This window comes from Berghia stephanieae, chromosome 11 (assembly GCF_034508935.2).
Source record: "Berghia stephanieae isolate SIO BIC M18660-M18661 chromosome 11, UCSD_Bste_1.3, whole genome shotgun sequence".
NCBI classification, from domain to species: domain Eukaryota; kingdom Metazoa; phylum Mollusca; class Gastropoda; order Nudibranchia; family Aeolidiidae; genus Berghia; species Berghia stephanieae.
In genome coordinates this window covers 23,687,964-23,713,487 of record NC_088370.1, presented here as the reverse complement: position 1 = coordinate 23,713,487, position 25,524 = coordinate 23,687,964, and the positions used below count along the sequence as shown (strand labels likewise).

The 25,524-nt window shown below is 36.4% G+C and overlaps 1 protein-coding gene across 20 annotated transcripts in view; it reads right to left on the bottom strand.

The window, feature by feature from the left end:
- The window catches only part of LOC144957372 (uncharacterized), an 80,257-nt gene that overhangs the window by 11,913 nt on the left and 42,820 nt on the right, over positions 1-25,524 (bottom strand). For 12 of the 20 annotated variants that reach the window (XM_078888592.1, XM_078888598.1, XM_078888604.1 and 9 more), the window contains 11 exons: positions 24,861-24,917; positions 24,391-24,469; positions 22,030-22,126; positions 20,714-20,828; positions 18,455-18,579; positions 14,175-16,816; positions 13,553-13,702; positions 12,911-13,128; positions 11,049-11,243; positions 1,205-1,253; positions 550-701 (listed from right to left, as the gene is read on the bottom strand). In XM_078888592.1, the coding sequence (XP_078744718.1) occupies positions 550-701; positions 1,205-1,253; positions 11,049-11,243; positions 12,911-13,128; positions 13,553-13,702; positions 14,175-16,816; positions 18,455-18,579; positions 20,714-20,828; positions 22,030-22,126; positions 24,391-24,469; positions 24,861-24,917 (3,879 nt within the window). Of the gene's footprint in view, positions 1-549; positions 702-1,204; positions 1,254-6,993; positions 7,018-11,048; positions 11,244-12,910; positions 13,129-13,552; positions 13,703-14,174; positions 16,817-18,454; positions 18,580-20,713; positions 20,829-22,029; positions 22,127-24,390; positions 24,470-24,860; positions 24,918-25,524 lie in introns of all 20 variants that reach the window. The other 8 variants (XM_078888584.1, XM_078888591.1, XM_078888588.1 and 5 more) reach the window with 1 other exon arrangement.

Sequence of the window (25,524 nt, the reverse complement as noted above, 5' to 3'; positions counted from 1 at the left end):
ATAATAATAATAATAATAATAATAATAATAATAATAATAATAATAATAATAATAATAATAATAATAATAATAATAATAATAATAATAATAATAATAATAATAATAATAATAATAATGAAAACAATAACAATAATAATAATAATAATAAAAATAATAATATAACAATAATAATAATAATAATAATAATAATTAATAATAATAATAATAATAATAAATAATAATAATAATAATAATAATAATGATAATAATAATAATACTAACAATAGTAATAATAATAATAATAATAATAATATATAATAATATAATAATAATAATAATAATAATAATAATAATAATAATAATAAATAATAAATAATAATAATAAAATAATAATAATAATAATAATAATATAATAATAATAATAATAAATAATAATAATATAATAATAATAATAATAATAATAATAATAATAATAACAATAATAATAATAACAATAATAATATAATAATAATAATAATAATAATAATAATAATAATAACAATAATAATAATAACGTTAATGAGACCCTACCACGCCCATGAGGACAGAAAACAACATCCCAATGATAAAGTAATCGGAGGATTCGGGCAGACTGTCCACTTTGTCGATGATGGCCCAGCCAATGTCCAAGGCCGTCAGGTCCACCTTCTTACACTCGTTCATTTCCCATATGAGGCAGGAAACTGTGACGGGAAAACAGGGGTTTGAAAGTAATAAGAAACAGCTCAAAGTCGGGTGTGGATTGAAAGGTGTGGGATAGCAATGAATGTAAAAGCTTATATAGATGAGATAAAACTGGATATAATCGAACAATAAAATAATTTAGGTAACAATAGGGGTAGCGATAATAATTAATAATAATCATAATGATAATAGTAATAATAAAATAATAGCAACAACAACAGCAATAATAATAATGTTAATAATAATAATAATAATAATAATAATAATAATAATAATAATTATAATATTTCAGCAAGCAAAGAACAAACAAAAAAACAATAGAGAGGGATAGAGAGTGGGGGAGGGAGAGAGAGAGAGAGAGAGAGAGAGAGAGAGAGAGAGAGAGAGAGAGAGAGAGAGAGAGAGAGAGAGAGAGAGAGAGATCGAGAGAGAGAGAGAGAGAGAGAGAGAGAAAGAGAGAGAAAAAGAAAGAGAGAGATGAGAGATACATATAAATACCAACCTTTATCAGGCTGTGACGTATTGCCAGAATTGGACGGAGATCCCGTTTGCTGGAGGAGATGAGACGAAAAGATAAAAATGGTGAATGACAAATAAACATGTAAGATAGATCTTGTCAACAACTAAATGTCATACAAAGCTGCTAGAAGCTATGGACTTTAAAAAGCAATAAACAAAAATGAATATAGTAGCTTCCAAAAAAACAAAGAACAAAATACCAAACACAGAACGTTTCAGACTGACCCTTCTTCAGCAAACAACATTGTTTTTTATTATTGGCTGAAAAAGGGTTTTGAGCCGACACGTACTGTATTTTTTTTTTTTTAGTTCTTTTTTTTTTTTGGAGTTAATATTTTCAATTCTGTTTACTAATTTTTCCTGTCCACAATTAATTAGGTAATGAATGATGAATAGGATAGAAATTCGTTTCGTTTGGCTAGCTTTTTCATGTTTTTATCAAAGGCGAATCAAAATCAAGGTGTTTGCCACCTTACAGATAAGGGAGTGTTATTGGTATCCTTGAAAAATATATAATAATGATGATAAAAATAAGAAGAAGAAGAAGAAGAAGAAGAAGAAGAAGAAGAAGAAGAAGAAGAAGAAGAAGAAGAAGAAGAAGAAGAAGAAGAAGAAGAAAAAGAAAAAGAAGAAGAAGAAGAAGAGAAATATTAACATTAACAGCAAAATAGATTTAATCTTGTCTCAAGAACGGGAATGGCTGTAAACATTTTTTTAGATTCCTCCCTGTTTAGGCATTTTAAAAAATTGAATTAAAAACAAAAAATTTTTCAAAACAAACCAACCAAATATTAAATTACTCAAAGCATTTGAAAGTTAACTACTCAGGCGACCAGGATTATGGGGGAGTGGAGAAATGACAGAAATGACAGAGAGAGAGAGAGAGAGAGAGAGAGAGAGAGAGAGAGAGAGAGAGAGAGAGAGAGAGAGAGAGAGAGAGAGAGCGAGAGAGAGAGAGAGAGAGAGAGAGAGAGAGAGAGAGAGAGTTATTTTAAAGCTGTAATCAAAGAGAATGCATGGGGAAGTTTCTTGTGGCCAGATAATAAGAGCTATAAAACGGTAAGTATATATAAGAAAATGTAAAGGCACTTTAGTTATTGGTACAGTGTCAATGAGTAGACAATTCTATTTAATTTCATGAAAAATTGTAACGATTGGCAGATATGTGGCCATTTGAAGTTGACAATCTGTAGAAACGTGATTTTCAGAAAAACAGCTTCAAAGTTTACACAATCAACCGTTCCACTATTCAAAGTAATCAATAACAATAGGAAATGGAATGGGTTTCATTCATCCTGCTTTGTTGATAAATGGGAAATCTGAAACGTCCACATAATCAGTCTTCGTTGAATAAATTGATGCTTCCAATTCCATTTTCTATCGTGATTTATTTCTTCGAGCTTCAAGCAGCAACATTTTCATTATTCAATGTTTAAAGTGCACGTTTTATTTTTAAATTTTAAGAAGGAATGCAGACATCATATGATTTTCATTGGAAATCCCCCAAACACCTCGTAATAGTCATTAGGCTATATTTCAATAGTATTTCTAGCGACATGTAGACTATTTTCATAGAATGCTTAATCAATATAAAAATGAAAGAAAGAAAAAAAGAGAAATAATTTAAGGGAAAAAAACTTTAATAAGACAGAAAGGGAGAGTCAACTTATTAGAGGTCACATGAATATGAGTTTAAAGAATAGCAAATACCAAACACCTGGTTTATATTACAGTCGACTCGAGTTGAAATTGGAAGAAAGTGAGAAAATGAAAACAAAACAAACAGAAATTGACAATTTTGGAAGGCATTAAATGACAACGAGGCCGAAGTATTCCTAAAAATGTATTGGACAACAATCCCTCAAACACAAGTCTGATGTCAACATTTATCATATGCCAACAAACCATCAAACAAATGCCTGATGTCAACATTCATTATTTGACAATAATCCACCAAACATATGTCTGATGTCAACATTCATCATTTGGCAATAATACATCAAACAAATGTCTGATGTCAACATTCATCATTTGACAACAATCCCTAAAACAAATGTTTGATGTCAACATTCATCATTTGATAATAATCCATAGCCATATCTTAATGATTTCAAATCTTTGTTAATCAATTTCTTAACTCTCTCGACTTCACCAGGACTGAAATCGAACTAATTTGTTTGATTTTCTTTCCATATGTACTCGGAAGAGTTTAAGTGGTCAAAAGACCAAGTACTTTTTTGTTTCTAAAAGAATCCCACTCCAGACTTAAACTCTATGCTGACGAAAATAATTTTGTCTAAATTTAGCAAAGCACCTCGAAATACAAATTCTAAATCTATCACTTCCTGTATAAAGCCTGTGTTCCGTAATGGAAAATCAAGGGTAGTCTCAGAGGAAAAACTAGGATTGTGGCACATCTGCTTTTTCCTTTTTTTAGGATTACTAATTTAATCGACTGCTTGGTAATTGCCCTTGAGCGTGAAGAATGGCGCTCCATGACATTCAACCTCTGTAGGGAGATGGAACTCCGGTAAGGTAAGGAAAGTTAAGCAAATTACAAGGTAAAATAAATAGCACGTCTCATGAGTAAATAGAGTGTTGGACATTAGTAAAGTGTAATAACGGCAATAGTTGAAGCATTACGGTAGCAACATGTACAGTCAAATCTTGACATGGCATCAGCTGGCGCATTTTGATAGATTAAGGTATAGCCCACTTGTCTGTCAGGCTGTCCAATTCGGTATTCCTATAGAAACAAGAGTGTAGTGTATCCAATAGGATTTCATTGAGAAGAGACTGCAGCAGTAGATGTAGAGACAAATTAAGGAGCAGGCACTGGTGTATAAGATTATTTAAATTCTGAAAAGGTGTATAAGAAACTGTCAAGACAAATCAAGAAAAACATTTTCAAGAAAATATCATCCCAAATAATCAGCCTGTCTCAACTGGGCTTCGAACTCCAGACCTCCTGGTTACTAGTAATTGTAAAGGCGCTTTAGTGAAATTAAGTCATTGGTATGGTGTAAAAGAGCAGACAATTCTAGCTAAAAATGCTAGTCATCAGTAAGTCTGAGGTTCAATATTTAGTCGAAATGGGCTGGGTTTTTTGTTTTTGCTTTTTATGTTATTTGTTATTTTTTTTTTGGGGGGGGGGGGGGGGGGGGGGTTCTCTTTTTATTGTATCTTTTCCTTTCTCTGGCAATGTTTCATACACACTTTTTCAGATTTTTAATGGTAATAGAGCTTAAAGAAATAATCTATAGCTAAATGTGCGCCTTTTTTTTGTTCTGTACACAGCTGGGCTTACAAATCTTACACTCTAAATATAACCAAATAGCCGAGTAATGCTCAATGGTAAATGCATCCTATTACGTATGAGTCTTTGATCGTCATGATAGCTATTTTAATAAAATACTCAGCGGGGGCAGTGTGGCTCAACGGTACGGTCTTTGCATCTTACCCAAAAGGTACCGAATTCGATTATCCACATCGTTGTGTGGCTTTGAGCAAGTCACCTCACCCTAGCTCACTTTGAAGCGCTGCACCTTGGTCGATGCCTGAAGTCACCTCGCCCTAGCTCACTTTGAAGCACTGCACCTTGGCCGATGCCTGAAGTCACCTCGCCCTAGCTCACTTTGAAGTGCTGCACCTTGGCCGATGCCTGAAGTCACCTCGCCCTAGCTCACTTTGAAGCGCTGCACCTTGGTCGATGCCTGATGTCACCTCGCCCTAGCTCACTTTGAAGCGCTGCACCTTGGTCGATGCCTGAAGTCACCTCGCCCTAGCTCACTTTGAAGCGCTGCACCTTGGCCGATGCCTGAAGTCACCTCGCCCTAGCTTACTTTGAAGTGCTGCACCTTGGCCGATGCCTGGGTTACTCCAATCTGCCCTTGAAACAGACTCTGAATTTCACAACCCGCAAAGGGACCTAGGTCGATTCTGGGTGAAGTCCAGACTTTTTTTTTCTGACCCCTCCCTTCTGATTAAAGACAGCAAACATGACTATCTTGTTAAGTTTGTTTGTTTGTCTATTTGTTTGGGGTTTGTTTATTTGACAGGGGAGGAGATGGGGTTTTTGGGTGGACATTTTTTTTTTTACTAGTCTAGTAAATAACTTGCTAGTCTTAAGCCTAAGAGGAGCAAGTAACTAAAAAATATCGAATTTTATGAACGTCTTCTAGTCTCTTGCCTTGAAGTGGGCGTTGTAAGGACGGTGACTCATTCGGCTAATTTGTGCTGGTAACATCCCGCTCTCTAGTACACGATGGCAGGTAAGATACCAGCCTTTCAGCGTAAAAGATTTCCAAAGAGGAAATTAATTACACATCCGGTATAGATAATATATAGTTTCGTTTCATATTTGAACTTACTTTTGCCATGATGAATCACGTGATAACGACTGTCAACTGATCAGACAACAATGATGTCGATGGTCAACTGTCAATTCTATATTTAGGCCAATGAAAGTTTCATTGAAACTCAAATAAATTAAACCAAAAAAATAATAAAATCCAAAACATAAAGAGTTTCCTAATGAATCACATTATTTCAGTCAGTTGCAATGCCAGCAGGATAAATTTAATCTTTTGTCTTGTTGGGTTGTTTTTTTGTTTTTTGTTGTAATTTTTTTACTTTTACTTTGGCAAGAGCACTTTTATTTTTTAAAAATCTACCAGCAATTAAATTGGTTTGTGAGAAAAGCAACCCAGCCACAAAAATGTTATGTAGTTGTTAGATACAGTCAAACAATTGGAAGCAAGGATACTGGGGTGGTATCAGACAGCAATCAAAATAATGATGGCGTTAATAAACATGATGATGATGATGATGGTGATGATGATGATGATAACAACGATGATGAATATACGGATGATATAAGCAGAGATAGTGAAATGAAAATAATTTGAGAAATTTATGAATATAATAAAATTAACAATAATACCAACCAACCGCGTAGTAAAATAACAAGATTATTAATAATAATTAATAATAATAATAATAATAATAATAATAATAATAATAATAGTAATAATGGCAATGATGATGATGAAGATAATGACGATGATTTTTAAATAATGAGAAATTTTTAAAAAATAGGAAAAATAAAAAGCAATAGTGTTATCACTAGTTTAGCAGTGTCAGTGTGTTGAGTAAAAAAACAAAACAAAGAAAGAGGTGCAATAAGTTATGAGAGTGGCAAACTTGTAAGTGTTATGATATTATTGTTGACAGCATGAAGGGCAAGGTGGTGATATGGATGGTTTGAAGCCAAGCTATCATGTACAATCTTTAGCACGACTAGTTTTGTTTTCATTCATTCTACACATCCATCATCATCATCGTTGTCGTCATCGTCATCATTGTCATCGTCCTGGTCATTGTCATCATATCATCATCATCACTATTTGCCGTCATCATCATCATCATCGTCATCTTCATCAACATTATCATCATCAACATCATTATCATCACCATCATCATCAGCATCATCATCTTAATCAACATTATCGTCATCAACATCATTATCATCACCACCATCATCATCATCATCATCATAAAAATAAAGATAAAATTTAAAAAAGAGCATACACAAAATATGTCATTGGTATCTAAATAACTAAAAATAACCAAAGCCAGATTCAGAAAACTGAATAAAAAAAATAATTTAAAATATACTACTGCCTATTTGAAGCCTGTAATGATAATTTGGCTTAAAACCCACTGGTGTGTGTGTGTATGATATATTATCCTGTTATCATGTTACTTTGGTACCTGGTATAGGAATGGACTGACGGGCTGCAGAGCCAAATGGGTGAAAAAAACAACAACAATTGGATTATTTCTTATGGTGGACTGTATTGATGATGGTGGTGATGATGATGATGATGGTGGTGGTGATGGTGATGATGATGGTGGTGATGCTGGTGGTGGTGATGATGATGATGATGATGATGATGATGATGATGATGCTGGTGGTGGTGGTGATGCTGGTAGTGGTGATGAAGATGATGATGAAGAAGAAGATGATGATGATGATTACAATGGCGGTGTTTACACTGTTCAATATGTTTCACAACACTTAATAAACAATCCTGTAACAAACAAAAATCTTGAAGTCTGCTTCTCCCTGAAAAAAAATAAAAATTCTGCTTGCAAGAGCAAAATTTGAATCAATTAAAAAGTAAAATTAGGTCAACCTATAACACAAAGACTAAATTTCTTTCCATCTTGACGTTTTCTGCCTGTTCTTCATCTGTTCAAATCAAAAGACCGGTCAGTGTCAAGAGAGCAGCAACAGCTGACGTATAAGTTACACCAATGGTACAATTCTCTTGAAAAATGAATGCATTAAGTGTTGTGAATGAAAGTTATTGTATTCAATTATCCTAACTTGTATCGTCCATCTGATGTAGTATCGTTCACAACTAGCGTCTGTTCTAGTAACTACCTTGTCATTCTGTATCCAACCGTCATCCTGTACACATGTATCTTATGTTATGTTGTTTAATAAATGTTCTTTACTGTAACAAGTCGGTTTGTTGATTCTTGGAATAAAACGTCTTATTAATTAATGATCTAAGAACACAACAAAACGGCGACGAGCTGTGATAAGCACCATGCTTTGTTATTGTGCTTGTTTTTAAGGGTTTAACGGCGCTTGTGACAGATTTCGTCTATTGCAGTAAAAAGGAAGGAAATGGGATTGTCAGAAACTATACATTTAAAATTAAATGCATTCGAGAAAAATTTAGACAAAGGAAAATGGTTCGAATCGGGAACAGATGTAGATTCCAAGAGCATACACCAATGTACTTAGTTTGAGATCACCTAAAAGTTTCATTCAGACAAGCATAGGTCCCCACAATGAGAAATACACTCACATGTTTACAAATTATGATATTTATATTCAAAACAAAAAAAAACAACATAACAGTACATGACAGAGAGATGATTTACAAGAGGGAAAGAATATATTCTACCAAAACTATAATTATACATTTGACTGTTTCCCTGGTCAGACAAGGATTCCAGCCAGGACCAGGACAAAACCAAGTAATCTCATTCTAAGACAAAGACGGAAATCAAGTTGGAAAACAGATATAGGGGAATAGAAGACACAGTAAGTGACCTCCATGCCCACTCTGGGAGTTTGCAATTATATTTTCTCTGCATCGAACAGTCAGCTTTGATGACAGATTGAGAGATAAACTATATTCTGACTTCCCTGCTCGCTTTCAGGAAATAGAGAACAAAAATGAAATAAAACAAAATTTAAAGTTAAAATCTGTTGATAAAAATGTTTGAGTAAGAACAGATCTAGCGATCATATTATATCATTATCTGGCATTCTCCTGGTAAAATATTGAAACAAAAGACAGGGAAAGAGATGAGGGGTTGTGGGATTGTAGGGTAGGGGTGGGGAGCTGGGGGGAATATGATGCAAAGACAGATAAAGCTGAAATAAAATTGGAAAAAAAAATAACTAAAAAACAGGAGACTGTTTTGTTTTTTCTTTTTTGTTTTGTTTTGTTGTTTTTTAAAAAGATATTTATAGATACATTTTTATCAAAGCTTAATCTAGCACTGTAGCATTAAATATAGAAACAAGTTTTCATCTTTAACAACTATGCCTGCTTGTAAATCTATTTTTTTCTCTCAGAAGTTCAAAATCAAGGGGACATAACCTGTGTGAACTCAATGTGCCCGATTTCCATCATTTTATATTCAAATCATCACAAATTTAAATCCTTTAAAAGCCACAATAGATATTCATTGAAATCGTAGCGTCTGCCATCATCCACTTTATTAAAACTGCAGATGATAAAGGGGAAATAAATACAACAGTCTGCAGAATCATAAACCAAGCAGAATCCACCTCAGAGAAAACGTTATGCAAGGCCATCGACGTGATGCAAAACTACAGTAATGGATTGATACTCAAAGATGTCAGAAGCAATAACAACTCAACTAAAGCAAGATTATTGTATTATTCTTATTAAAATAATAATAATAATAATAATAATAATAATAATAATAATAATAATAATAATAATAATAATATAATAATAATAATAAATAATAATAATAACAATAATAATAATAGACCCTTATAGAGAGAACGGTATCCTCAACAATGAGGCTCTTGGCGCTTTAAATTACATCAACACAAAACAATATAGAAATTACATGACGCCAAAAAAGAAATGTTTTCAAGGATTTCTTGAAAACAGACAATGATTTGGGTTCTCGGATGCTCTGTGGAATGGTGTTCCATACAGACGGACCAAAATGAGAAAAGGACCTTGTTCCCGCCTTTGTACGAATGCGTGGGATAGCCAAACGGTTGGTGCCATTGGGAGTTCTGTGAGGTAGGGAGGGGCAGTGTTTATTATGTTATGCCTTCGGTGTTTACTTTAAAAAAATACAATTAAAATGAAGGGATAAGCAAAATAAAACCCTTAGAGTACAATTCTAAACCAAAAAGAATCCACCTCAGGGAAAACAATTGGCAAGGCCATCGACATGATGCATAATTACAGTGATAAATGTTACTCGAAGGTGTCAGAAGCAATAACAACTCGACTCAACCAAAATTATTGTATTATTCTTATGTTATTCAGTGTTTACTTTAAAAAATACCCCCCCAAAAAATCTAAATGGAGGGATAAGCAAAACAAGTCAATGTAAGATTTTGGAACTATGGTAGGAGCAGGGAAATTAAAACAGATTCAGTTCTATCTTCTTATTACTGTTTTTATCTTCTAACATCACCGTACTCAAAGGACTGCTTTAACAGTATTATAAAACTCAAAATCCACCAAAGCCAATAACACCCTTAGCTTTCTCCGTCGGAACCTATCATCATGCCCCACAAGAGTGAAAGAAAAGTGCTACTATGTAATTGTAAGACCTGTTTTAGAATACAGCAGCAGCATATGGGACCTGATACCATCAACATCAATCAACAAGATAGAAATGATTCAAAGAAGATTTGTCTGTAGTGACTACAACGAAGCATTTAAACTGGACCCCACTTATTGAACGGAGAAAGACGCAAAAGCTGAATATGTTGTTTAATAGCCGACAGGTACCACCACCACCCCTATTAACACATTGAAAAACCATGGAAGAAAAGAAAATGCATGTGCTCCACTCCACCATATTCCAGAATCAATGGGCACAAATAGTCGTTCTTCCCCAGTACCATTCACACATGAAACAGCATCCAGGAAAAGGTCAGAGCAAACAATAACCCAACAATATTCCATAGTTGTTTAAAATATGACTGGTTTAAAATCAATCACTAGATATTTCATCAATGCCACCTCACAACACGAATTTGCGTCAATCTTCATCACATGAAGCTGCAACTATTGATGTGATGGACTATGGAATTAATCCAGACTAGCATATGCTGGATTGTTTGGAGATTTCAATATGTTGTCGCCAATGGATCTGTTTTGGTCATGTAATCACAATCCAATTTAATTATATCGTTCGCTTTTGATTTTCAGCATTACTGAAACACTATTAAAAATGATTGAATCTAATTTTTAATTCTATTCTAATGATTTAATAGTAAAATTCAATTTCCAGGAACGGGGTCACCACGACATCAAATCCCACTAAAATGTGATATGAAATAAAAATAACCAAGTAATCTTGAAACAATTTTGTTAAAAAAATCTCATTAGTGTTATTGTCGTACATTTAAACAGAAACAAGAGTAGAACTAAAAATACTACTGACATTTACATAAATTAAAAACTAATATAAATACGCTAAATAGTAATAATACCCCAAAAAAACATATTTTTTCCACATACAGGTTGTAATAAGTTGATGACGTGTAAGGTGCTGGTGGTGTACTCTGTCTTTTCCTCTTCCTCTTCCTCCACTTCATCGCCATCCCTCGTCACTTCCTCTGAGTCGCTGTTTCCACCACAGCTGGAGGAATAGTTGGACGATGTGGATTCATCCAGGGGAATCCTGTCCTCCCACTCCTCGGAACTCATGGTTGCCTGAAATAAACGTGGAAGATTCAAATTATCAAAATCTTAATGAAAAACTTGAAAAGACACCGATATCTGGCCCCGCGGTTTTTTGCACAGTTTGCGGCCGCAAGGGAAATTTTTTTGATTTGCATTGCAACCGCAAAATCTGGACTTTTTGCAAATTTGTGACAAATTCTTTGATTCTCTTAAAAAATTTTTTTGGCAAAATTTGCGTTCCCCGCGATGATGAAGATTACTGGAGCGGTTCCCTTTTGTCTAACATAAGCTTCAATTTCTTCTGCAACAATTTTAGAAAAATAATGGATAAAGGAAAGCCTGCCCAGGCAAAATGCGGCAATAAAACAAGTACCAAGGAAAGGCAACTTCAGTTTTCAAGGGATACCAGCGAATCAGGTGGGAAGCTAGACCCCGAGCTCAACAACGCCTGCTGGATCATAACGGGCCAGCTGAGAGCAACACCATTACCACTGGTCTACCGTGCAGCAGGAATAGCCCCACCACACATCCAGAGGGAAACTCATGCCCAAATACAAAATACAAACAGGAAATGGACCAGAGACATCCCCTTCATGACCACAATTGCCCCAAAAGCAGGCTCAAATCAAGGAAAAGCTTCCTCACAGTAGAGAGCCTTCACCCAGACCACTCAGCATTCTTCCGCCTGGACAAATGGGTAGAATGGGACAAGACAGCAAACGATGCCCTCCAGCCCCCAACAGAAAAGCTCCCAGCAGGCACAGACCTCAAGAGAAAAGAATGGGTGGCGTTGAACAGAGCTAGAGCAAAGGTGGGAAACACCGCCACCAACCTCTTTAAATGGAAAATCTCACCGGGCACTGAATGCCCATGCGGTCACCCCAGACAGACCATGGACCACATCCTGTCTGAATGCTCGCTGGGACCTCACTGCACCAATGCTGACCTGAGGGAATGCAACCAGACTGCCCGGGACTGGCTGACTCACTGGCGCGACAAGATATGATGATGAGGTGGGAAGCTAGGACCACTTGCCATATGGAGCAGTCCAACACAAGCACTAAACTTGCAGCTTTTTTGGGATTCTTGCAAGGAAACTGTATCTTCCCTCACAGCTTGTGCACGCTGTTCTATGTTTACAACCATCAGCTCTGCTGATGTTGAAAGGAGTTTTTCTTTGTAAAATATGATTTTAAGTGATCGAAGAAGTTTGAGCCAGGCAATCCTGAAAGCTTTGATTTTTCTTTATTATAACAATTTCATTGACAGCAATTTTTTATTGTAATTTTGTTTTCCCAGCTTTGTGCCTATTTCCAAATCAGCATAATTTCTGGCAACATTTGCCACTTTTCCCCCCATAATTTTGAGTTTGAAATTGCGTAATTCTGCGGGAATATTTTATTACATGGGTTGCATGTAGTTGGTTGTTAGATGTGATACAACATATTTAGAAACCTGCAACATTTTTACAAAATTCACTTATTTTCTTCTGCAAAACTCATCATTTTCTTTGCAAAATTTTGAAATCTCCATTTTGATGTCATGGTTGCCATTACGTTAAGTAATCGTTTACCAAAATCATCATCATCATCATGTTAAAAGTTTCTGTTGGCTTGGGACACTTTGCACAACGATTTGGGCACAGTTAGTGGAAATTGCACATTGTAAATGCTTAAATTTTGTTGGGTTTTTTTTACCTTGTTTACACCTTCTGCTGTGTATGCTTCTCCACCTTCATTCTCCGAAGAGCTGATCATTTTGTTCTTGTCCTGTTGGGTTGCATGGATGCTGATTCCGATAGAGCTGGGCACACTCCTGGTTCGAGACATTTCGGCCTCTACTGTGTTGCCAGATGTACGACGCCTGCGTCGTAGACAAGACCTGGTGGTCGACTCAGATTTTCCGACGTCACTTGCTGGGGGGAAATATCAGTAGGATGAGCACACTGTGTTTCATTTTATAAAACGAACGAGAGAGAGAGAGAGAGAGAGAGAGAGAGAGAGAGAGAGAGAGAGAGAGAGAGAGAGAGAGAGAGAGAGAGAGAGAAAAAAGAGAGAGAGAGAGAGAGAGAGAGAGAGAGAGAGAGAGAGAGAGAGAGAGAGAGAGAGATTATATCTTATTGTTATTATAATTATCATCATTATTATTATTATTATCATAATTATTACGATTAATATTATTATTATTATTATTATTATTATTATTATTATTATTATTATTATTACTTTTATTATTATTATTATTATTACTTTTATTATTATCACTATTACCTTTATCATCATCATCACCATCATTACTAGCAATATTATTTCAATCATTATAAAGGATCCGATTCTTACCAGAGGAATGCGTAGAAGGTTGTACAGACGCTCCACCATTAAGTTTTCTGCTTAGATTGAGATCCTTCAAAGGTGAGGGTTTTCGTGTGAGTGCATTCACCACAGACCGGGGTACATTCGCACCATTTGGGCTGATTGACTTGGGGGAACCTGTGACACACACACACAAGCACCAAAAAAAAAAAAACAATATGGATGGATGGATGGATGTGAGGGTTTTGAGGCAAAATAATAAAACTTAAAATGTTTAAATTTAAAAATAAATAAATTAAAATTTCTGTTTAGGTTGAAATAGTGAGGTTATTTAAAAGTTTCTCTTTCTCATTTCTGGGTCTTTTAGATTTGGTGGAAAGTACTTTATGATGGACTAAACATCCTATCCAAAGGTTATAGGCAATAGCTATTGTCCTTTTAACGCAATAGAAACCAGCAGAGACTCCGGCTCCATGGGCCTTATGGCTCTGAAGTACCACTTTACTGTTTAAACAGTCTTTTACCAAGAAAAGGATGTAATACCAGTCAGGTTTATGGTTCAAATCCCCATCGCTGAAAAAGTTTTTATTTTCTAATGTCTTCTGTCACTTGTTAAATCCTTTATTTCTTGTTTCTGAATCCCACTCACCTCCAGATAAATGTGGAGACAATGAGCCGCTGTTGGTTCCTCCGCCGCTGTGTACATTTAGGTTCAATTCTTGGAATCTAAGTTGTTTGCGTCTTTTCTCTTCACATCTATTGCGTAAATCCTCCATTCCTGCAGCGTCAGAATCAGATTCAGAAGGGCTGTAGTTGGAGATATCTGAGATTCTATCCGCATCGAATGTTGTTGCCATGTCAGCCATCAGATCCATATCCATCGATTCATCCAGGTTCGCACCGTCCTGGCGAAAGCTTGCCATGCTATTCGTACTGTCGGTTTTCAAGATGATGCCACTTTGGATTTTCTGTTCTCCTTCCTGACGATGGATTTGCTGGTTTAAGGGTAATCGATTTTCAAAATGGCGTCGTTTGGGTAGGTTCAAGTGAGAGGTTGAGTCACAACTTGTTGCTGGAGTGGTCATGGACGATTCGGTTGTTGCTGTAGTTACCATTTTGACATTTTCCTTTTGCACATTATTGCTGTCGATGTCAGTTGAGTGTGAATTTGAACGAGAGCTTGCCATGGTTGTCGTTGAGGTAACAGGCACGTTTGGAGGTGTATAGGAACGTTTTGAAATGGGTGGTGGCTCCATCACTGGTGTGAGTGTTGAGGATGAGGTCTCTTTGAGTGGCAAGGAAAACATGTTATTGGTGGAGAAAGCAGAGGAGGATGAGGAGAAGGAGGCGCTGGAAAGAGGACCCGTAACTGAAGAAGATGAGCAATCAAGATCGGAATTGTTCATGAGTATTGTGGAACTTACTTCTCTTAGGGTTTCTGAGTTGAGAATTTCCTGAGCAAACAATTCTGAGAAACATTCGATTCCACAAGCCGATGATGAGGCAGTTGGAACTGATTCTACAGATGTGGAGTGAAGTTGTTGGGGTTCGGAGTTCATACCTGTGTTTGTATCATGTGCTATTTGTTTTTGATGTTTATGATGGCAATGAGGGCGATGTTGCTGATCCTGCAGATGATGATGATGATGTTGATGATGATTATGATGATGATTTGAGCAGATTTGTTGCTTTTCAAAATCATTCAGATCTTTATCAGTATTAATATCACATTTATTCACAACAGAACTTTGGCAATAAGTCGACTTTGAAAAACTGTGAGTGGATGACGACGAAGATGCTGTCGTTATAGTTGAGCTTATTCCACAATCTTTTTTCTCACAATAAATAATATTCTCTTTTTGAGTTGACAAAGAGGATGAAGAGGGAGAGGATGGCTGAGACAGATTTTCCTCATCCTCCTCGTCATTCAATGGAAATAACGAGTGGCCTCGATTGGGAATAGTGATGGACTGGGAGTCTCTGTTCATTTTCTTGGAATGTTGGCTTCTCACACTCAACTGATCTTCATCGAATCGCTCCAAGTTTTGATTTGGTGCAGAGAGGCAAGAATACACAGAATCCGTTGATGACAGGTTGCTATGGATACCAGAGTCGTCTGTGACGTTACTACTATAGTAATGATAACAATACTCTTTGGCACCACAGTCGGTGATTTTCTCATTTGAAGGCGAATCAAAAGTAGAGATTGTGTGGCCTTGACAAGATGGAATCTCATTACTACTAACACGTTCACTATTACTATTTGTAACCTTATCGTTTCCATCACTTATTCCAATTTCAAAACAAACTGATTTGCCATGAACTGTTGTTTCTACATCAGAATTATCAATCAGCTGATTGCCATTTAATTCTTCAGGTCCTGACTTTAAACCTTTGCTATTTACAAGCAATCTCCTTCCATCACTTTGGCAGATTTCACCAGCACAGTTGTCAGCTCCAGGACTGTCTATCTTCTCGATACAAGAATTGCCATGAATCAAAACATTACCTATGACAGATATATCGACATTGTGCAGTATGTCACAACCTTGGGAATTGTTTTCTGCTGACATTAAATCCGTTTTCTTGTTTCCACTTGAGAAACTTGTTGTATTTGTTTGAAACACTGATGATGTTGCTGATGATGATGTTGATGTTGATAATGATGATGATGATGATGATGACAGGTGATGCCTGGACTCGGGTTTGAGCAAAGTTTTATGAGCTTGGTAAATATGCACCGACTTTTCACCAACATCCTCTTCACAAATCTCTGTCGAGACAACAAGCTCGTCCTCATCCAGTGTTTTGACTGAAGTCGGCTCAAAACCAAGGGAAGAAACTCTGTTAATGTGAATATTCTCGCCAGTTGGGCTGTGTTTTTGTTCTTCTCTAACATTGTATGATCCTGCTGCTGCTACAGGAATAAAATCACCGTTATCCTTCACTTTTCTCCCTTCTTTTACACCATGATGAAAGATATTTTCAGGAAGGCTTTTTTCCTCCACTTTTGCCGATTTAGGCAATGCTGAAATATTTGATTCTGAAGAACTTCCTGTGTTGATATTGGATTTAGACATTTCCGGAAAGGAGAAGGTTTCATTCTGGGATATTTGTTGTTTAGTGGCTGATGAGGATGATAAGGATATGTCAGATTGGCGTTTATTGACATGGTTTGTCTTGGCAGATCTAGATGATGTGCAGCTGTCATCTTGGCAGGCTGAACTGTTGTTTCCTGATGATCTTAGACCTTTGCGAGTTGGTTTCTTTGTCTTCTGGGGTCGGATTACTCTGGGGTTGGAAATAGAAATGAAAAGTATATGAATGGATGGATGGGTGGATGGGTGGGTGGATGGGTTGGTGGGTGGATGGATGGATGGGTGGGTGGATGGATGGATGGATGGGTGGGTGGGTGGATGGATTGATGGATGGATGGATGGGTGGGTGGATGGATGGATGGAAGGATGGATGGATTTATGGATGGGTGGATGGATTGATGGTTGAATGGGTGGATGGATGGATGGATGGATGGAGGGATGGATGGATGGATTGAAAATGTTGCTGTTTGAAGCTCGAAGGAAAAAATAATAAATATTAAATTGTAAGCTTCAATTTATTAGATGAAGACAAGTACTGTGGACATTTCGGGTTTCCCCTTTATCAACAAAACAGGGTGAATGAAACACTACAGAAAAATGAGATAAAGTGATAGCGGTGTTGTTAGAAACCACAGTACCTGTCTTGGTCTAATAAATTGAAACATACAATTCAATACTTATCGTTATTTTTTCCTTCAAGCTTCAAACAGGAAGATTTTCAATTATGGAAATAATATTATGGGAAAAAAAGAAGAAGATTTAAGCGATCTTGTCACAATTGACATAAGGAGGTCTAAGGTTCGATCCTGAGTCGAGGCAAACTGATATTTTGTAATGATTTTTTTTTTCTTGTCTTTTTCTTTCTTGCTCTGTCTGGCACTATTTCATACACATTTGTTTGATCTTTATGGATAGTGTATTCTGGTCTGAGAGAGGCGACACATTTAATTTATTTCCAACTAAAAACAGAAGGATAAACTTGTTTTGTTTTGTGTTTTTTTTCTAAGTAAAATACAGCTTAATTTGTTGGGAATATCTTGATTAGGGTCAAAATTATATATATTTATGTACATCACATTCTGAAAACAAAACAAAACAAACAAATAGCTTTCACAGAGATAAAGTGATACCAGGGTGCTAGAAGCTGTGGACTGCAAAAGAATAATGAGCTGAAATGAATGGTTTAGTTTACTTTTACGTTTAGTTTTATGGCGCTTGCAACACATTTAGATCATATCAGCGCCAGTAAAAAGGAAGAAAATGGGATAGTAAAAAGTTCTAGAATTACAATTAAAGTACACAAGAAAAAGGAAAACAAAGGGGAATAGATGTAGATTCCAAAAGCATACTATCAGTGTACTTAGTTTGAGATCACCTAAATATCTCATCCTGACACAAGCACAGGTCCCAACTAAAAGGAACACACTCAAATGTTTACAAATCATATATTATATATTAATAATATGTAAAACAAAAATAATACAATGCATAATGGAGAGATGATGTACAAGAAAAAAATATCATCTCCCAAAACTCTTGCCTATACATTTGACCGTTTCCCTCACAGCCAAGGTATCCAGCCACAGCCAGGACAAAACCAAGTAATCTCATTCCAAGACAAAGACAGTAAGCATGTTGGAAAACAGATATAAGTGGATACAAGACGTGGATAGAAGACACAGTAAGTACCTACCTGCCCACTATGGAAGGTAAGGAACCCCATCCAGTAAAATGAATAGAACAGCTTGTCAAAAGTAGCTTATATGTTCATAGCATTTCACCACTGATACCTCCAACATTAAGACACACAAAGCAATCTAAAATGTCATACCTGGCAATTGGCTTGGTACGTTTTGGTGGTTTGTGGCTGATGTGGGCCAAAACAGTCTGTGAGTGGACCAGGCATAGCAAGAACATCAGAATAACAGGAATTGTTACCTCCGTGAACGACAGTTCCTGGAAAAAGAATACATTAATATGGTAATTAACAAAAATGAATATAACAGCTTCATTTAGAACAAAATACCAAACAACGAACAATTCATGCTCAAAACCCTTCTTCGGCCAGCAAAAAAACCCAATAAAAGCATAAATACAAAAACGACAAAAGCATAATTCCATTCATAAAAAACCATCAAAGAAATATTTGGCACAAAAAAGGTCAAAATTCTTCAGGGTTTCCAAATCAGGAGGTAACAATTTACTGATCGATTACTCAAACACATAGTCGACCCCCTTTTGAGTGCATAACTCCAGTCAAAAGACATTATGTATTTACTTTTTATTCTCCATTTAGCAGGTGATTTGAAAATATACTGAGCGTCTATAATATACTCTGTCCCTCCGCATCCAACTCCACATCCGTCAGAAAAAAGCTAAATAATTCCCACTACAACTACTACTACCACTACTACTACTACTATTCCCACTACAACTACTATTACTAATACTGTTCTTCCTCCTCCTCCTCCACCTACTACTACTACATTACTACAACAACTACTACTACTACTCCTACTACTACTACTACTTGTATCACTACTACTACTACTACTACTACTACTACTACTACTACTACTACTACTATTACTACAACTAACACTAATTCTATTGCTACTACTACTATTACTACTACTACTACTACTACTACTACTACTACTACTACTACTACTACTACTACTACTACTACTACTACTACTACTACAACCACTTCTACAACGACTAATATCACTGCTATGACCACTACTACCATTACTTCTACCACTACTACTATTACAACTATTATTATTATTATTATTATTATTATTATTATTATTATTATTATTATTATTATTACTACAGTAAAAAAAAATAAAATATTGTTGTTGAAATTTAGTTTCTTTTTATTAATCATTGTCATTCATGTGTATCTTGGTTTGCTTTTTTTCCCCTAATCATTTGACCATGTAAACGTGAGCTATTTTAGGTGACATTTTTTAATTAACCCATTCTTAACAAGCTAATCTGCCACAGAGGCTGGTGTAGCATGCTAAGGGTTTAAAATCAATGTTTTTAAAATAGTGTACTTCTACATTGTCAAGTAGTCTGGTATATATTTCTGCTTTTTAGTTGCTTTTAATGAAACGAAACAACTTAATGTAGCTTTTAAACCTATAAGAATTCATATTTATTGTGAAAATTAGGTTTTGGGGGTTACAAAAGCATGCAAGAACATGCATAAATGTCGAATTTTTGGCATAATTTATGGCATAATGTCGAATTTATGGCATAATTTGCCTCTTTTTGGGCATAACATTGGCATAATTTTGCCCCAAAAAATGGCATAATTCTGCGGGGACAGTTTATACTGAATTCCGTAAATATACGGAAAATCGGCAACCTTGATTCTATCGTATATTTTACCCAATAAATGCAATCGCTTCCCATGTGAGTAGTTTGATTTTAGAACACTTGACATTAACTACCATGACACCAACAGGACTATAGTCTGAATAACAGCAGATGTCATTCCAGAAGTAAAGGATAGCTTATCAAGAAAAAAAAATGAAATGTTACTGCAAGAAGTTCCAAAAACAAATAGTGACAGGAAATGGAATAGAAGGTTCAAATTAATTAACAAAGATGGATTAAGTGGACGTTTTGGGTTTCACCTTTGTCAATAAAACACGATGAATGGAACAAAAGATAAATGAGAGATGTGAGAGAATGATGTAGTTGAAATGTGGACGTTTCAAGTTCCAATTACGCTAGTCTCACATCTCTCATTCATCCTTAGTGTTCCAATCATCAGTTATCACCACCACCATCATCATCTGAACCAACACTGTCACTGCTACTGCAACCATCACCGTCATCTCCTCCTCTTCTTTCTCATGCTTCTTCTTTTTAATCACCATCAATCATGTCACCATCATCGTTATCATTGTTATAATCATCATCATCATCATCACCATCATCATCATCAGTCATCACCATCACCATCATCATCACCATCACCATCATCACCATCATGATCAACACCATCACCATCATCATTGCTGTTATACTCATCATCATTTGCATCATTGTGATGAACGTGGTTCAGACTTACATCTTCCACGATGCTGTGGTCCAAATTTCTGAGGTAAACAACGATGGAGATGAGCTGAAGGAAATACAAGACCAGCAGTAACAGATATAACTTGACTGACGTCTGTAGCACCCACCTGTATGGACATGGATTGGAAATAGAGTGGAACAATGGGGTCATTTCTTCAACTGGTTTGTTTTGTTTACAGTAATTTTTATTTTTCTATTCCAGGTTGATTTTTGGTTTTTGTTTGTTTGTTTTGTTGAGAGTGATAAGGATGTTTATTTTTTGTTTGTTTTGTTTTGTTTTTAGAGGTTTTTTTTTGTTGTTGTCTGTGACAATTTACGGTCACTTCACTTTGAATAAACTTCAATGAGTAGAAATAGTCACTCAAGACTATGAGGCCCTTGGAGACAAAGTTTATTCCAAATTTCTGAGGTGTTTAATGGATAGTTTGGTTCATTCTAGCACTTCGGTAAAAGAAGAAGGCAAGTTTGTTTAGTTTGTTTGTTTTTAAGGGTGTTACAGCACTTGCACGTCATATCAGCGCCAATAAAAAAGAAGAAAATTGGAAAGTAAAAATATTCTAGATGTAAAATTAAAAGGACTTGAGGAAAAAGTAAGACAAAGGGAAATGATTCAAATAGGGAACAGATGTAGATTCCAAGAGCACACTATCAGTGAGTTTGAGATCACCTAAAAGTCTTACCCAGACACTAGCACAAGATTCCACTACGAGGAATACACTCAAATGTTTACAAATTATACGTTAAAAATATAAAAAAATAATAGTACGTAACAGAGAGATGATTTACAAGGAAAAAACATCATCTCCCAAAACTATAACTATACATGTGACTGATTCACCTCCCAGCCAAGATCTCCGGCGAGGGTCAGGACAAAAATAAATAATCTCATTCCAAGACAAAGACAGAAGGCATGTTGGAAAACAGATATAGGGGGATAGAAGACGCAGTAAGTACCTCCCTGCCCACTATTGGAGGCCAGGAACCCCACCCATGGAGAAGGCATGCAACAGAGATGGATGATGATGATCATCATTGCCTTTTTCACCCTGGGTCAGGGTATAGGCCACAGACAAACAGTTTCCATTCTTCTATATCCTGAGCGAACTTTTTTTATCTCGTTCCATGTCTTACACTTCTCTGTATATCTGCTTCTTTAATTCTCCATGTTCCTCGTGGCCTTCCCCTTGATCTTCTGCCCTGAGGGTTCCAGTCCAATATATAAAATGGACGATAACAAAAAAAATATATAAAGGACCAAAAAAACCCAAATAAAATAAACAAAAAAACTATACTTCAACGACCGATTACCATTTGTAATAGAAGGGGAAGAAGATGACCCTGACAATGGCCTTGCGTGTGATGTAGATCCAGGGAACTTGTGGCTTGGTCTTGGTGAAGGTAGAGCCTGAATCATGATATAATATAGTCATGTAAATGATATAGCATTGACAATTATGCAATATTGTGATAACAATCAGAAACAGAAAAAAAGTTCCACGGAAAACCAATTCACAAGGCAATATTACAATTTTTTCGAACAGAGACAACGCTGTTAACCTAAGTAAGGTGAGAGAATGTGAGTAAAGAGCTTTTTCTAAGGACTCAACAATGCGCTGAGCGAGGCTCGAACCCAGGACCTTCCGATCAGTGAGTGTCATACCACAAGACCACATACTCACTCACTCAATCCCATGACCAGATGGTTGTCGGGGGGGGACTTGCATGAAGCAGAAGTTACAGTCTTCCTCCATGCCTGCCTTTTACTAGTCCTATGTAGCAGATCTGGAACCGACATCTCTGTCCATTCTGTTATATTGTCCAGCCACATCTTCCTTTGGCACCCTCTTCTGCGCTGGCCTTCGACTGTGCCCTGTAGGACTGTCCTGCTCAGGCTATGGTGTCCAAACCAAGACAGTTTTCTGCACTTCACAGTCACTAGAAGAGGTTCTTGTGGGCCTGCCCGAGCTTCTATTTCTTCCAGGACGTCTTTGTTTGTGCGATGCTCCGTATATGACACACGTAGCAGTCTTCTATAGCACTTGCTTTCAAACGCCCTTATGCGCCGTTGTGCATCCATTGTAAGTGTCCAGGCTTCGCATCCAGGTTGACAACACCAGTGATTTATACAGTTTGACCTTTACATAAAGACTCATGCTACTTTTCCAAATCTTTGTTAATTGAGTCATCACTGATGTTGCCATTGCAATTCTCTTTCAAATTTCAATTGTGCTAGTCCCATCTTTGCTTAGTGTCACATCTAGATTTTTGAATGTCATGACCTCTTTTAGTTTCTCATTTCCCACTGTGATGTTTGTGTTGCTTTCTGCATTGCTGTTCACCAAGATTTGTGATTTGTAGTACTTATTTCTATTCCGTATTGCGATGCACATTCAGCTAGGCGGTCTGTTAAGTCTTGTAGTTCTGGTTCTGTGCCTACCAGCAGGTCAATATCATCCGCAAATCTTAAATTAGACAAAGGGGGCCGGCGATGGATATCGAGGTGTGGTAACCCTCCAGCACACCTTGCATGATGCTTTCAAGGAATATATTGAATAGCATCGGAGATAATATGCAGCCCTGTCTGACTCCTACAGTAGTGTTGAAAGGAGTTCCTAATTGGTCATTTGCCAGGACTGTGCTGTTTGACCTGCTATACAATGCTTCTATTGTCTGGATAAGCCCTTCTTCAAAATTATATTTCCTCATCACATTCCAAAGACCATCATGCCAGACTCTGTCAAATGCCTTCCTGAAGTCTATCAAATTATGGTACAGCGCACGCTGGTGCTAAAGGCATTTCTCTGGGAGCACCCTGCAGTTTAATATTTGCTCCACGGTACTTCTTCCCGTTCTTCTGCCAGTATTTCTTCTGTTCTAGATTTCATTCTGTTATGGATTATTCGGAGCATGACTTTGCTTGGATGGCTTATCAAGCTTATTGTTCTGTAATTCTTGCATTGTTTTAAGTTCACTTTCTTTGGGAGAGGTATGACGATGGATTGTGTCCATTCTTTGAGCCATTCTTTCTGATCTAATACCTTTTGGCAGAGCATTGTGAACACGTTTATTACTTCTTCTCCGCCGTATTTTAGCAGTTCAGATGGTATGTTGTCAATTCCTGGTGACTTATTTGATTTAAGGCTTTTTATTGCTGCTTCAACTTCTTCCTTTAAAATGGGTGGGGTATTGCTCACTTCAGCTGTATGACAAATTGTACGAAGTACTGAATTGCTTGTATTTAGCTCTATGTTGTACCACAATCGAAGACAAAAATGGCAACTTGCTGACAAACAAAGATGAAGTAACTAAAAGATGGACTGAATACTGCAGTGACCTGTACAACAAGACCACATAGCCACTGTATAAATTGTCATTAATGTGTTATATAGTCTGGTCATTTTTCATAACGTCTTGTATTGTCTGGTGATTTATCACTGACACAGACTACCTATTTAAAGACAATTACAGTGCAGTGCACATTCCTCAAACTCTTTATTCTTTGTCTTCACAGATTCCTCTTACTAATCTTTATATTTGACATTTACAAATTCCCCTACTTTCTTTGTATGCATTTAACGTTTTCTTCTGGTCTTGAATATTTTGTCAGAGCAAATACTAGGAATTGGAATACGTGTGGCATTATTATCTTTACAATGTTGGCAGGTTTACCTCGAATGAGATCAACGTCGATGTATTCCGTTTTCAGACGAACGCTTTTCTTTGGTGCATTCTTCACATTTGGTGGTACCTGTAACACAGCCGAAAATTGAAAAGGGGGGATGGTAGGGGGGAGGGGGAAGGAGGGAGGGGGGGGGGGGGGGGGGGGGAAGGATTAGGCTTTAATATTTTACTAAGATGTTTGTTGGCCTCTTATAATGTTGATAGTATACATACATGGTGGTGGTATTGGTGGTGATGATGATGATGCTGGTCATGATGATGATGATGATGATGATGATGATGATGATGATGATGATGATGATAATGACGATGATGACATAGATGATGAAGATGAAGAAAACGACAAAAACAACGACGACGACGACAACAACAACAACAAAGATGAAGATGATGATGAAAATAGAGGAAAGAAAAAATATATCAAAACCATAGGAAATAATTGTAAATAAAAATCTTACCTTGAGAAGCTTTTTTTCAACTGATTCTTCCCACAGTTGTTTGTCGTAGGATCCAATCTGGGAAAATAAACCAAGAAATGGATACCTCAATGAATGGGTTAGTTCAATAAGTGGAGCCGAAGACTCTAGGTTGTTTTTTAAAAAATGTTTTACAGCGCTTGCAACATATAAAAGTCATATCAGCGCAATTAAAAAGGAGGAAAATTGGATAGTAACAAGTTCTAAAATTACAAATAAAGCACCCAAGAAAAGGTAAGACAAAGGGGAATTAGTTCAAATAGGAAAGAGATGTAGATTCCAAGAGCACACTATCAAAGTAGTTAGTTTGAGATCACCTAAACGTCTCATCCAGACACAAGCACATCCCTACTAAGCGGAATACACTTGAATGTTTTATAAATCATATACATGTAAACAAAACATAATACAGTGCATAGCAGAGATTTACAAGACAAAAAATATCATCCCACAAAACTCTTAACTACCTATTTGACTGTTTTCCAGGGTATTTGACTAGGGCCAGGACAAAACAAAGTAATCTCATCCTAAGACAAAGACAGTATAAGCATGTTGGAAAACAGATATAAGGGGATAGAAGTCACAGTAAGTGCCTCCCTGCCCACTATGGGAGTCCAGGAACCCCACGCAGATATAGGGGGATAGG